At 41.9% G+C, this 14509-nt stretch overlaps 1 protein-coding gene across 2 annotated transcripts in view; it reads left to right on the top strand.

Moving 5' to 3' along the window:
- Positions 1 to 14509, top strand: part of GABPA (GA binding protein transcription factor subunit alpha) — a 97482-nt gene that overhangs the window by 59479 nt on the left and 23494 nt on the right. For both annotated transcript variants that reach the window (XM_033942803.1, XM_033942804.1), the window contains exons 7-9: positions 5282 to 5338; positions 10874 to 11014; positions 14233 to 14425. In XM_033942803.1, coding sequence (XP_033798694.1) covers positions 5282 to 5338; positions 10874 to 11014; positions 14233 to 14425 — 391 coding nt within the window. The remainder of the gene's footprint in view (positions 1 to 5281; positions 5339 to 10873; positions 11015 to 14232; positions 14426 to 14509) is intronic.

Here is a 14509-nt window from a genome sequence, read left to right as displayed (position 1 = left end):
TCTTCCTTTTACTCATATATCATTTCAGACCTTCTTGTTATACTTATTTTCATTTGCTTTCTTTTGGACCTCAGAACCACCCTCCTCCATCCGTTACTTTCGAATCTTAAAACGGGGAGCTTCACAGGTGTAATGTCCTCACTGGCCCGTACTAATTGTTTAAATGCAAATTTAGCACTGTTTTACCACTTTTTTAGTTTTTTCTACATTTCAGTTTGTACTTAGCTTTTTTGTTAGTGCAGCGGTAGGCGTCCTACCGCTGCACTAACAAATTAATGTGGAAGATATCTCTATGGAAACACTGTGGGATGATTTTAAGGCAACCATGAGAGGTCAAATTATTTCTTTTTTGGCATACATTAAAAACCAAATTAAAAAACAATTTTATAGTTTAGAACAAGATATAAAGATATTAGAATCAAAATTGATGGACAAATGGGAATACTCTACATTACAAGATCTCTTGAAAGCTAAAGGGAAATATAATGAGATTTCTTCTAAAATAAGGAAAGATTTATTTTCTCAACAGGCATTGTATTATGTAAATTCAAATAAGGCGGGAAGATTACTAGCAAATTATTTAAAAGCAAAAAAACAAAAGTAGTGGCGATAAAAGATGAAAAAGGAAATGCTTTTTCACAAAATGGCCCTATTTTACATTTTTACATTTTTATAAAGATCTATATTCTTCTGAGCCTTATTTAGATAAAGAAAAGGATGGAATGGAATTTTTAAAATTAATCAAGGGGCCGAAAATTCCTGAGCATATAAAAGAAAGCTTAGAGAAGCCAATATCAATAAAAGAATTGCAAGCAGCATTGAAGTCCCTTAGAGTTGGATCCGCTCTAGGTGGAGATAGTTTTACAGTAGAGTTCCAGAAATCATTCCAAATTACCCTATTACCATATTTGTTAAATTTATATCAGACTCAACTATCTAAAGGTTGTATTACAGGTACCATGGTGGAATCATTAACTATAGTCTTGCCAAAGCCAAATAAAGATCCCACACTGGTTTCAAACTATAGGCCTATTTCTTTAATTAATATTGATGGAAAACTTTTAGCTAAAACATTGGCGATACGTTTGGCTAAAGCTCTCCCTTTTATTATTGGAATGCACCAAACAGGATGTGTTGCTCAAAGACATTCTTCTAACACACTAGGCTGACCTTGCATATGTTGAATTTACCAAAAGCCTTAGATGATCCGGCTTTTTCTGTATCCTTGGATGCAGAGAAGGCCTTTGATCGAGTTGAATGGACCTTCATGTATCAAGCGTTGGAATGGTTTGGTATTGGTCCAGAATTTATACAAATGGTTCAAACATTGTATAGCTCCCATGTTGCTAAACTGTACATTAATAATAATTTTTCAGAAGGTTTTAGATTGCGGAGGGGGGTTAGACAAGGCTTTCCCTTATCTCCTTTGCTTTTTGATATTGTATTGGAACCCTTGTTATTAGCGATTAAGCAAGAGAAGGAGATACAGGGTATTCCTTATAGAGATCATGAATATAAGGTCTCTGCTTATGCGGATGATATTTTGCTCTATTTGAAAAATCCTGAGACAACCATTCCTGAGACAACCATTTGAACTGATTGAAAAATTGGCGTTTGATTAGTTTCCAATAGTGAGCAAGCTAATGGAAAATCTAATCAAACGCCAATTGGATACGATCCTGAATGAGGAGAATCTACGAGATCCCCATCAACATGGATTTACAAAGGGGAGGTCCTGCCAATCCAACCTAATCAGCTTCTTTGACTGGGTAACGGGGAAGCTGGACGTTGGGGAGTCCCTGGACATCATATACTTGGACTTCAGCAAAGCATTCGATAGTGTACCACACTGCAGGTTGTTGAGCAAGATGAGTTCTATAGGATTGGGAGACACATTGACAGCATGGGTTGGGGACTGGCTTGGAGGTAGGCTTCAGAGGGTGGTGGTGAACGGCACCCCCTCCGAAACGACGGAGGTGATCAGTGGAGTGCCGCAGGGCTTGGTCTTGGGCCCGATCCTGTTCAACATCTTCATAAGGGACTTGGCTGAGGGGCTTCGAGATAAAATAACGCTATTCGTCTATGACACCAAACTATGCAATGTAGTAGGCAAGAACACAACAGACAAAAGCACAGTGCCTGTCGATAACTCAATGCCCGACAGTATGGTGCACGACCTACTCCGACTGGAGCGCTGGTCCAGGACCTGGCAACTAAGTTTCAGTGCCAAAAATTGTAAAGTCATGCACCTTGGCAGCCAAAATCCATGCAAGACTTGCACCCTTTTTTTATTTTTATAAATTTATTCATTTGTTACAACTTATAACAATTCCATGAAAACAATAATCAAGGAAAATACTTCAACATAAAAGAAAATCTTTTCAAGTCCACATTATATGAGGGCTGTTTTTTCTGTTGATATCACCAAATCATAAGAAAAAGATTAACAGGAAATAAATTATTCAATAATCTTCAGATCAGGCAAAGAAGAAGAACTTCTATATTCACTCAACCTCAATCTCTGTATTAGTTTCAGGTAAAATATTTACTTTACTTTTATCTTGAAGAAAATTCTCTAAATGAGCTGGATCTACAAAAACATATCTAACATTTTGATAAGTCACCAAACATTTGCATGGGAATTTAAGGAAGAAAGAAGCCCCCACACCTAAGACTTGAGTCTTGTGTTGTAGGAATTGTTTCCTCCTGTATTGTGTTTGTTTAGAGACATCTGGAAAGATGTTTATCTGTTGACCACAAAACAGGGCATTCTTATTTATAAAATATAATTTAAGAATGTCTTGTTTTTCTATGTCAGTTTTAAAAGTGACCAATAATGTTGCTCTTTTGGCTATAAAATCCTTCGATGATTCCAGGAATTGAGAAATGTTTAAACTGTCAGAAGACACTAACTGATCCTTTTCCCCCTCTTCTGAAACCACTTTTACTCCACTAGGAATATAATAAAGATTATCTGGTATAAAAGATTCTATCTTAGTATAGGAGAGTATATCCTTTAAGTACATTTTTAATTACTCAAAATGAGAAAGATAATGAGATATAGGAAAATTCAGAAATCTGAGGTTCCTAGATCTCATAGCGTTTTCCATTTTTTCCATCTGTAAATGTAATAAAGTATTATCCTTTACATTAGAAACTGCACAAGATTGCATTACAGAGACAGATGCTTCCACTTTATCAATTTTCTTCTCAATTAAGGCCAATTGAGCATCATGGTCAGTCACTTTACTTGTTATCTCAGAGGAAAATTGACATAATTTTACTACTGTGCCTTGTAATGAGTTCTCAATTCTGTTCACAACTGTCCAGACATCTTGAAGAGTAACCACTTTATTGCCCAACTCAGGCCTATTAACAGGTCCAGTAGGCATAGAAACAGGAGATACAGATAACGATTGTTTCCCCTTTATTGTGCTTTTGGGATCCAGTTCAAGTTCAAATGAGTGTAGAGGAGATGAATCCGAATCTATTATGGAATCAGAGTCATCTTTCTCTGAAGAAAATTGAACAGGTTGAGGTGGAGGCGTGGGTTCCCCAGATGAGTGAGAAACAGATTGGGTCTGTAAATCAGGCTTACCTTCCAACACTGTTACAGGAATATGGCATAAGTGATGATCCATTGGACCTAAATTTGTAGTAGAAATAATCTTTGCCTTCCGTTTGCCCATAACTTCTCAAATCTGCTCCCTGCTCCTCCTGGGCTCCGAAGGGGCTCAAAAGGGGCGTGTCCTGCCCCTTTAGCCATGCCCCTTCGGCCACACGGCCACGGAGTCGCGTCTGCATTCCGCGGCTCACAACTGACTTTTATCCTGGGAGCGAGAACCTCTCCTCACGATGGCAAGTGCCGGGTGGTGGCTGCAGGAGTGCCTGACTGAAGGGAGATGTCGGCAACAGCTTCAGTCAGCCCTCAGCTGTGAGCCGCGGAGAAAAGAGGGCTGACTGAAGCTGTTGCCGACATCTCCCTTCAGTCAGGCACCCCTGCAGCCACCACCCAGCACTTGCCATCAGGAGGAGAGGTCCTCGCTCCCAGGATAAAAGTCAGCTGTGACTTACACCCTTAATGGCGAGATCCTAGCGAGGACTGTAGCAGAACGAGACTTAGGAGTTTTCACAATTGCAACATAAATATGGCATCAATAAATCAGAAAGTTTTAGATGGTTGCAATTGAAGCAGGCCATTCAGGCGGGAATCCCTGAATGGAAAAACCTTAATGATCAATATAGTATGGAGTTACTATGTTTTCAGGCGGACTTGCTGGGTCACCAGGCTGCCCAGTGGTATAAATTGTTAATTGGACTGATTAAAAAGAAACCAAACACTGGTCTGAGAGACATTTGGAGCATTGAGATCAAGCATCAAATTTCTGCGACTCAATGGACACAAATTTGAACTTGGAGGATGAGATGTACAGTGTCAGCATCTATGAGACAAACATGTTTTTTTCTATTACATAGAGCATTATGGACCCCTGTTCGGTTACAAAAATTGGATAGCTCTAAGTCTAATAAATGTTGGCAGGGACTTTAGATCATTTATTATTCTATTGTCCATTTGTTATGACATTTTGGAAATCAATTTGGAACCAAATTAATTGTTTATTAGATAATCCAGTGGCATTGTCATATGATACTGTGCTGTTTGGTATGGCAATGAGAGCAAAAAGTCAGATTTCTTCAAATAAGAACAAATTATTACTTATAATGACTGGGTTTGCCATTCAACAAATTACTTATAATTGGAAGAACTGGAGTAGACTAAATTATAATTTTTGGTGGAATTCTCTGTCATATATATATAAAATGGAAAGATTTATTTCAATACAGAAAGGGTGTTTTAAGAAATTTCAAAATGTTTGGAAGCCATTAACAAAATATTGTACTGATTAGAGGACATTTTTTCCCTTGAATTTACAAGTTCAACTGTGAGGGGGGGAGGGAGGGTAATTTATTATTACAAATCGTACAAGGTATTTGATTATATGATAAGAAAGGGTGGGAAGGGTGGGAGAAGAGCATATCATTTGTACCATTGATGATTATTAAGTGATATATTTATTGTTAATTTGTTTGAATATATTGTCACACTTATTGTAAGTTTGACAATGAATAAAGATTTTTTAAAAATAATAAATAAATAAATAATACAAGTAGGTAGCAATTGACCTATTACTTCCCAATAAGTATTGTGTTATTTTCTCTATATTATAGCTTAGGTTTAGAGAATTGAATCTGGGTTTTTTTTTTCTTCTCCTTTTTGCAGATGTGTTAGCTAGCCAGGAGCAAGCAGGTGAAATAGCAACAGTTACAATTGATCAGCGTAAGTATGCATTTCTAGTCTATTTGATAATTCTGTGTCTTGTACTTAAAAGGAAATACTGTATATAAAATTTTATTCTTGTACTATCCCATTGGTCTATTGGGTTATTTTCCTAGACTCGCCAGAGCTTGTAAGAAGCCTCATAACACAGAGTCTTGAGCTCCTTCCCTCTTACCTCAAGAGTGCCCCTCAGGAAATCAGTTTCTTTCCTACAAGCCAGACTGTAGGAGCTTGTTTTTTTCTGCTCATGTTTTGTTTTGTTTTTCTTTATCTTCTGTCCTTTCAATCGTGTTTTCGGCCCTCGTGCTGCAGAGGTTCCCTGTGGGGGACAGCTCCGACTTTATGCTAAGTCTGCTTCCAGGGTATTGGCTGCAGGGTAATGCTCCCTCTGGACAGTCCACCAGATCGGGGCTCTGGGACCTTTCCCTTGGGAGCTTGCTCACCCCAGGTTTGCCCACTAGTGGGTCAAGCGCAGGCTGCATGGCTCTGTGGTGGTTTTCCCAGGATCAGGGCTGAATGTGTTTCCTCTGCCAGGCGTGTCCATAGGGTGTCCAAGAGTGACGGAGGTCCCTGGCCATGGTTGTCGGGTCAAGGGAGCAGTCAGAAGATCAGCAGTCCAGTTTGCTTGCTTGTTGAAGCAGAGGATCTCCCTGTAAGCAGTTTTTTATACAGTTCCAGGCAGCTCCGACTTTATGCTAAGTCTGCTTCCAGGGTATTGGCTGCGGGGTAATGCTCCCTCTGGACAGTCCACCAGATCGGGGCTCTGGGACCTTTCCCTTGGGAGCTTGCTCACCCCAGGTTTGCCCACTAGTGGGTCAAGCGCAGGCTGCGTGGCTCTGTGGTGGTTTTCCCAGGATCAGGGCCGAATGTGTTTCCTCTGCCAGGCGTGTCTATAGGGTGTCCAAGAGTGACGGAGGTCCCTGGCCATGGTTGTCGGGTCAAGGGAGCAGTCAGAAGATCAGCAGTCCAGTTTGCTTGCTTGTTGAAGCAGAGGATCTCCCTGTAAGCAGTTTTTTATACAGTTCCAGGCAGCACTTTACACAGTGAGTACAAGACTGACAGCCTGAATCACTGATTTTCAGGGGTCTTCAAAAGGGTGTTTTCAAGTTCAAGCTTATTATTGCTTGCTATACTGTCTATAACATCCTAAGTCAATGTAGCCGTCCACGCAATGTGCGGCGATGACGAAAAGGACGAACAGAATGCTAGGAATGATAAAGAAGGGGATCATGAACAGATTGGAGAAGGTTATCATGCCGCTGTACCGGGCCATGGTGCGCCCTCACCTGGAGTACTGTGTACAGCACTGGTCGCTGTACATGAAGAAGAACACGGTGCTACTCGAAAGGGTCCAGAAAAGAGCGACTGAGATGGTTAAGGGATTGGAGGAGCTGCCGTACAGCAAAAAGATTAGAGAAACTGGGCCTCTTCTCCATCGAACAGAGGAGATTGAGAGGGGACATGATCGAAACATTCAAGGTACTGAAGGGGATAGACTTAGTATATAAGGGCAGGTTGTTCACCCTCTCCAAGGTAGGGAGAACAAGAGGGCACTCTCTAAAGTTGAAAGGGGATAGATTCCGTACAAACGTAAGGAAGTTCTTCTTCACCCAGAGTGGTAGAAAACTGGAACGCTCTTCCAGAGTCTGTCATAGGGGAAAACACCCTCCAGGGATTCAAGACAAATTTAGACAAGTTCCTGCTGAACAAGAAAATGTGCTGGTAGGGCTAGTCTCAGGGTGCTGGACTTTGACCAGAGGGCCGCCGCGTGAGCGGACTGCTGGGTATGATGGACCACTGGGCTGACCCAGCAGTGGCTATTTTTATGTTCTTAAGCGGTTTACATTAAAACAATAAAAATTATATACTTACAAGGGAGGGTAATACAAACTTATTATTTTATTTTTTTAAAGGATAAAAGGGGAGACTTCACTCCCTCAGCTTGGAGGCCAAGCTTCTCTTTTGGTGGGTGGAGAGGCACCTCGGGACACTTTCAGCTGCGCACGTGGCTGGAGTGGACAGTGTGCAGGTGAATTATCTCAGTCGTCAGACTGGACTCTTGGGAGTGGACCCTGACCCAAAGAGCGTTTGACTGCATAGTGGAACGCTGGGGTCATCCCACATTCAACCTCGTGTCATTGGTGGCCAACAAGAAAGCAGATAGGTTCTTCAATATCACAAAGCTATCAGCATAGGCCTGGACACTCTGGTTTATCCCTGGCTTTCCTTCCTTGACCCATGATCGGGCATCTGTTGAGACAGATAGTGGCCCACAGGGATCATAAGAACATAAGAAACGCCTTCACCGGATCAGACCAAGGTCCATCTAGTCCGGCGATCCGCACACGCGGAGGCCCATTTAGGTGCTCCTTTTTGGAGACCCGGTTTTCCCGTATCCCTCAATATGATTTGCAAGAAGGTGTGCATCCAACATGCGTTTGAAACCCAGCACAGTATTTTCTGCCACCACCTCCTCTGGGAGAGCATTCCAAGCGCCCACCACTCTTTGTGTGAAACAGAACTTCCTGACATTTATCCTGAACCTGCTGCCATTCAGTTTTAAGCTATGACCTCTTGTCCGCGTCACATCTGAAAATGTCAGTAATGCTGCTTCCTGGTCAATTTGATCAAATCCCTTTAATATTTTAAAAGACTCTATTAGATCCCCACGCAGTCTTCTCTTTTCGAGGGTGAACAGTCCCAATTTACCGAGGCGTTCCATGTAGCTTAAATTCTCCATGCCTTTGACTAGTTTCGTAGCTCGCCTCTGTACCCTCTCCAACAGAATTTTGTCCTTCTTAAGGTATGGAGACCAGTGTTGGACACAGTATTCCAAGTGTGGTCTGACCATTGTTCGGTAAAGTGGCATTATAACATCTTGCGACCTAGTCGTGATCCCCTTCTTAATCATGCCTAACATCCTATTTGCTTTCTTCGCCGCCGCTGTGCATTGAGCCGATGGCTTCAGGGTTCTGTCTATCAGCACCCCCAAATCCCTTTCTTGTTTGCATTTGGCTAATGTCACCCCCGACATCTTGTATTCATGTTCTTTGTTTTTCTTTCCCAGATGCATCACCTTACATTTGTCTATGTTAAAACTCATCTGCCACTTTATCGCCCACGTTTCCAGCTGATTTAGATCTTTCTGAAGATCCTCACAGTCCCTTTGAGAGCCAACCGCTCTCAAAGTGATCCTTGTCGCGTCTGAGTGGCTGAGGCGCATGTGGTATGTCGACCTGGTTTGGATGCAGAGAGTTCATGAGTTCCAGCTCCCTGGTCATCCTTGCCTTCTCACTCAGGACCAGATTGCGCTGCAGGATCCAGACCGCTTTGGTCTTAAGGCCTGGCTATTGAGCGCGTGGCCTTAGTTGGCAGATGCTCTTCGGCTGTCATTGCCATTCTCCTCCATAGCATGAAGCAGTCCCCGGTAGCTTCCTATGCGAAGGCTTAGAGATTATATTAGAAGTGGTGTGCTCGGGAGCACGAAGATCCATTGGTTTCCTGGATTCTGAAGTTCTTTCAGGATGGCTTGACAAAGGGCCTCACTGTGGCTTTTCTTCGAGATCGAATTGCAGGTCTTCTTGTCTGGGACCTGTTTCCTTGAGGGGCTCCATGGCCTCTCGTCCAGATGTCTGTTTTCTGCGAGTCGCTTTGAGGCTTCGTCCCCCACTGCAGTTACCCTGTCCATCCTGGAATTTCAGCCGTGTTTTCCAGTCTCTGGCTTGTTTGCCTTATGGGCCCTAAGGTCAAGACTGTTTTTCTGGTGGCCATTTCTTCCACCCACAGGGTTTCCAAGCTTCAGGCTCTCTCCTGCCAGGATCCCTTTCTACGTATTGTGGTTTTTGGCATGGTGCTGCACACTGTTCCCTCCTTTCTTCTGAAAGTGGTCTCTGTTTTCCCTGTTAGCCAGGAAGTCTGGTTTGAGGGAACAGGATAGTGTGTTGCTGTCCCTAGATGTACGCTGGATCGTGTTGGGGTATCTGGAGGTTACAAATTATTTTTGTCTCTCTGACCATCTTCAAGGGCAGGCCAGTTTCCAGGGCTGCCATTTCCAGATGTATCCATGTGGCCACTTCTTCTGTTTACGTGGCAGCCGGTACAAAGCCCCCCCCTCTCGGTGAGGCATCTCTTCCTCTCGGGATGAGTCATCGGCATTCTCGGAGGAGATTTGCAGGGCTGCTACCTGGGTATACTTTCACCAAGTTTTACAGGATCGATGTGGCAGCCAAGCAAGATGCTGCTTTTGGCTTCTCTGCTTTGGCAGCAGGCTCATCAGTCCCATCTTGATTCTGCGGGACTACTCTGTTATGTTCCAGTAGTCTAGAAATAGAGTGGGATTGTACAAGAGCAAAAGATTAGATTCTTACCTTTGCTAATCTTCTTTTTTGTAAATACACACTCTATTCCTGGAACCCGCCCTGTGATATGCTGATTTGCCAATTGTCTGCCTTTACAAGTACTGGTAAGCTGGGTTTCAGTTTCCTGACCAGCCTTTCTAAGAGTACTATATGAATATGTTTAGCACTTTGTCTTGGGGGTCCTTCTGTAAGCGCCCCCTTCTTTCTGTACAGACTGTCTCTTTATAGCACTGTTATTTTTTGTTCAGGTTCCTAATGTTTGCTGACCTGTTTCAATTGTTATGATTGTTCTAACTTTCTTGTTCTGAGCAGATTTGACTTACTTGTCAGGGAGTGTCCCTGTACCTATCTCTTTTGCCTTTATTCTCCACAAATGTTCCTGGCTGCATTGTCAATAACTGATTTCCTGGGGGGTGGGGCGCAGAGGCGGCAATCCTGAGGTAAGACAAGCTCTGGTGAGTATGGGAAAATAACCCAATAGTCCAGGAATAGAGTGTGGATTAACAAGAAAGATTAACAAAGGTAAGAACTTAATCGTTCGTTAAATTTAATTTGAGAGGTGTTGTACCAGTCTTGAGCCTTATAAGATAGTGAAGCATGAAACCATGAACAAAATTGTTTATTATAGAATAAAATAAGTATTCTCGGAATTGTAGTTGCTAGGATGATTGAAAAATGTTGCTTCAGTGATCCTGTGCAGAAGACACATTCTGGCAAACTGCAGACATTAACATTTTAAGCTTCCTTTAATTAAACCAAGATTAAATTGTGGATGGGAGAATTTTGAATCTTTGGCCATAGCAAAGATACATAAGTTGTTAGAAACTGTGAGGTTTCTAAAGGTTTGCATGTGTCAGTTTCTTAATTTGTGGTTTTCAGGAAAGCTGTTAAACATTGCTATTTAACTAATTACAGTATTGCTGTATTTGTTTTACTTTGTTCTTTGTAATATGGACTTTATTGGGAGGACAGATTAAATATTGAAATAAATAATTGCAGACATTGTGTTCTCGGGCACTAGGCTGCACTAAGAAATTAGTCCCATGAGAAGGATTACTTCTAGTCTTAAGCAGAATCTATATTGGGTTCATTTGCAAAAGGAAGAAATTTCAAGAGCATTTTTTCTGCCTAACCTTTCTTTTATAAACTCTCTGGTTTATATTTGCTTATATTCTAGCTGTGCATATTATCCCAGCATCAATACAGTCTTCTACTCCAACCACCATCAAAGTCATAAATAGCACTGCAAAGGCAGCTAAAGTGCAGCGAGCACCAAGGATCTCTGGAGAAGACCGAAGTTCTCCTGGCAATAGGACAGGTAGTAGACGTCTGCAGCACCAGTGTATACCATACCTAAATTAACAGTGCAAAGTCATAACACAAGATAGGTAAAAAATGTTTAGAAATTGTTGCTCCCAGTGGTGTAACATAGTAAATGACGGCAGATAAAGACCTGAACGGTCCATCCAGTCTGCCCATAAGTTATACTCATTAAAAAATACATGATTAGATTAACTTGTGTCTTATTTGATATTTCTGGGTCGTAGACTGTAAAGTCTGGTATTCTCCTAGGTTCCAAATGCTGAAGTTGGCGTCCAAGCTCACTCCAGCCTATCCAACCATCCTGTTGTTTGCAGGCCATCTACCGTAAAGTCTGGCCAGTAACATCCTCCTGTTCCATATTAGTTGAGTTCACCTTGACGCCCACCCTAACCAAATTACCATATATGGAACACAGACCGTGCAGGTCTGTCCAATACCGGCCTTAGTTCTTTAATCTACATCCTTCATTTTCTAATTAGAGATCCTCTATTTTTATTCCACGCTTTTTTGAATTCCATCACTGTTTTCCTCTCCATCACTTCCCTTGGGAGGGCATTCCAGGCATCTACCACCCTCTCCATGAAGAAGAATTTTCTAATATTGTTCCTAAGTCTTCCTCCCTTTAACCTCAAATTATGCCCTCTAGTTTTAAGAAACATAGAAACATGATGGCAGATAAAGGCCAAATGGCCCATCTAGTCTGCCCATCTGCAGTAACCATTATCTCTCTCTGAGAGATCTCACGTGCCTATTCCAGGCCCTCTTGAATTCAGACACAGTCTTTCTCCACCACCTCTTTCAGGAGACTGTTCCACGCATCTACCACCCTTTCTGTAAAAAAAATATTTCCTGGAGGAGTTGCCGTACAGTGAGAGATTAGAGAAACTGGGTCTCTTCTCCCTCGAAAAGAGGAGATTGAGAGGGGACATGATCGAAACATTCAAGGTACTGAAGGGGATAGACTTAGTATATAAGGGCAGGTTGTTCACCCTCTCCAAGGTAGGGAGAACGAGAGGGCACTCTAAAGTTAAAAGGGGATAAATTCCGTACAAATGTAAGGAAGTTCTTCTTCACCCAGAGAGTGGTAGAAAACTGGAACACTCTTCTGGAGTCTGTCGTAGGGGAAAACACCCTCCAGGGATTCAAGACAAAGTTGGGCAAGTTCCTGCTCAACTGGAAAGTAAGCAGGTGAGGCTGGGCTCATTTAGAGCACTGGTCTTTGACCTAAGGGCTGCCGTGTGAGCGGACTGCTGGGCACGATGGATCACTGGTCTGATCCAGAAGCGGCAATTCTTATGTTTTTATGTTCTTAGATTACTCCGGAGCCTATCACCTCTTAACTTCATCCTATGCCCTCTCATTGCAGAGTTTCCTTTCAAATGAAAGAATCTCGACTCATTCGCATTTACATTATATAGGTATTTAAATGCCTCTATCATATCTCCCCTCTCCTCCAAAGTATACAGATTGAGATCTTTAAGTGAGTCCCCAAAGAAATATGATGGCAGATAAAAGTTAAATTCCTATCACTAATATATAAAAAAAAATGTCTTGTCTCCCCATTTTACTGTCAGCTATTTTTTTCTTACATTTGCATCTTTGCTTTCCTGACTACACAACCAGCCTCTCTTAACTTTTTCAGATATTTTTGCCTGTCTTCCTCTTTCTGCAATTTTTTTGTAGTTTACGAAAGCTAACCTCTTATTCCTTACCTTCTCAGCTACTACTTTTGAGAATCAAAGTGGCCTTCTTTTCCTCTTACTTTTACCTATTTGCCTCACAAAAAGTTTGGTCGCTCTTACAATCGCTCCTTTCAGTTTTGCACACCACATTTCCACTCTTTCCAGACGTTCCCATCCAGACATAAACCCCTATCTAAACAAAGTTAGTTTATTTTAAAGTTTAGAACCTTTGTTTTTGAATGAGCCCATCTTAATATTAAACCGTACCATGCAGTGATCACTGAATGCCAGATGATCACCCACTATAACATCAGAATTACTTTCCCCATTTGTAAGCACTAAGTCCAGTATTACCCCATCCTGTGTAGGTTCCATTACCAACTGCTGAAGCCTCCTTGTAGAGAATCCAGAATCTCCCTACTTCTAGAAGACCCTGCAAAACCCCAATCAATATCCGGCATGTTAAAATCACCTATTAGCAAGACTTCCCCTTTTTTAGATATATTCTGAATGTCTACTATTAAATCTCTCTACTTCTTCTGTCTGTGAAGGAGGCCTGTATATCACACCAATGTAAATATATTCACCATTCCCTCTTTCCAAATTGATCCACAGTGCCTCGTCCTTGCCCCGCAGATCCTGCAATTGTGTGGCTTTACCATTTCTTCTTCTTTGGAAAAGATTTGGCTCTATATTAATTCCTTTCAAGTATTTAAACATCTTTATCATATCTCCCCTGTTCCTTCTTTCCTCCAGAGTGTACATATTTAGGTTTTCCAGTCTCTTCTCATAATCCTTTTGAATCAAACCTCTTACCATTTTTGTCGCCTTCCTTTGGACTACTTCAAGTGTTTTTATATCCTTCACCAGATATAACCTCCAAAACTGAACATAATACTCCCAAGTGCGGCCTCACCAACGACCTATACAGGGGCATCAACACCTCCTTTCTTCTGCTGGTTATTCCTCTTTCTATACAGCCTGGCATCTTTCTGGCTACAACCACACTGGTTAGATGCCTTTAGATCCTCAGACACAATCACCCCAAGGTCCCTTTCTCCATCTGTGTTTACCAGCCTCTCACTGCCCAGCACATACGGTTCCCTTGGATTTCTACCCCCCAAATGCATCACTCTGCACTTCTTCGCATTGAATTTTAGTTGCCAGACGCTAGACCATTCTTCTAACTTTTACAGATCCTTTGTCATGTTTTCCACTCCCTCTGGGGTGTCCACTCTGTTACAAATCTTGGTATCATCCGCTGAAGGGTTACCTTCTAACCCTTCAGCAGTGTCGCTCACAAACATATTGAACAGGGTTCTCCATCTTTTGTTTACAGATCTTCCAAGATGGAATAGCCTGCGACCCCAGACCCATCCCAGACTGGGGGGCTCTTGTTTGGTTTTTTTTTGTAACCCATTTGGGCACCCTTAATATTGAATTAAGCTACTCACTTCATCTAAATTACACGAAGGAAGGATTATTATAGCTATATATTTGTTCTTCAGCTCATGTTACTCTTACCTTACAGGAAATAATGGCCAGATTCAGCTCTGGCAGTTCTTGCTCGAGCTCCTTACTGATAAGGATTCTAGAGAGTGCATTTGCTGGGTTGGAAATGAGGGTGAATTTAAGCTAAACCAGCCCGAACTAGTTGCACAGAAATGGGGACAGCGCAAGAATAAACCAACTATGAACTATGAGAAACTTAGTCGTGCACTACGGTAAGATATTGAGCAGCTATCTTTTTACTCGGTAATTGGATTATTATTTCAGAAAAAAGGACATTTTACATAGTGCAAAATAAA

This window comes from Geotrypetes seraphini, chromosome 4, assembly GCF_902459505.1.
Source record: "Geotrypetes seraphini chromosome 4, aGeoSer1.1, whole genome shotgun sequence".
Taxonomy (NCBI): Eukaryota; Metazoa; Chordata; class Amphibia; order Gymnophiona; family Dermophiidae; genus Geotrypetes; species Geotrypetes seraphini.
The sequence above is the reverse complement of the archived record's forward strand: the minus strand, read 5'-3'. Positions and strand labels throughout refer to the sequence as shown.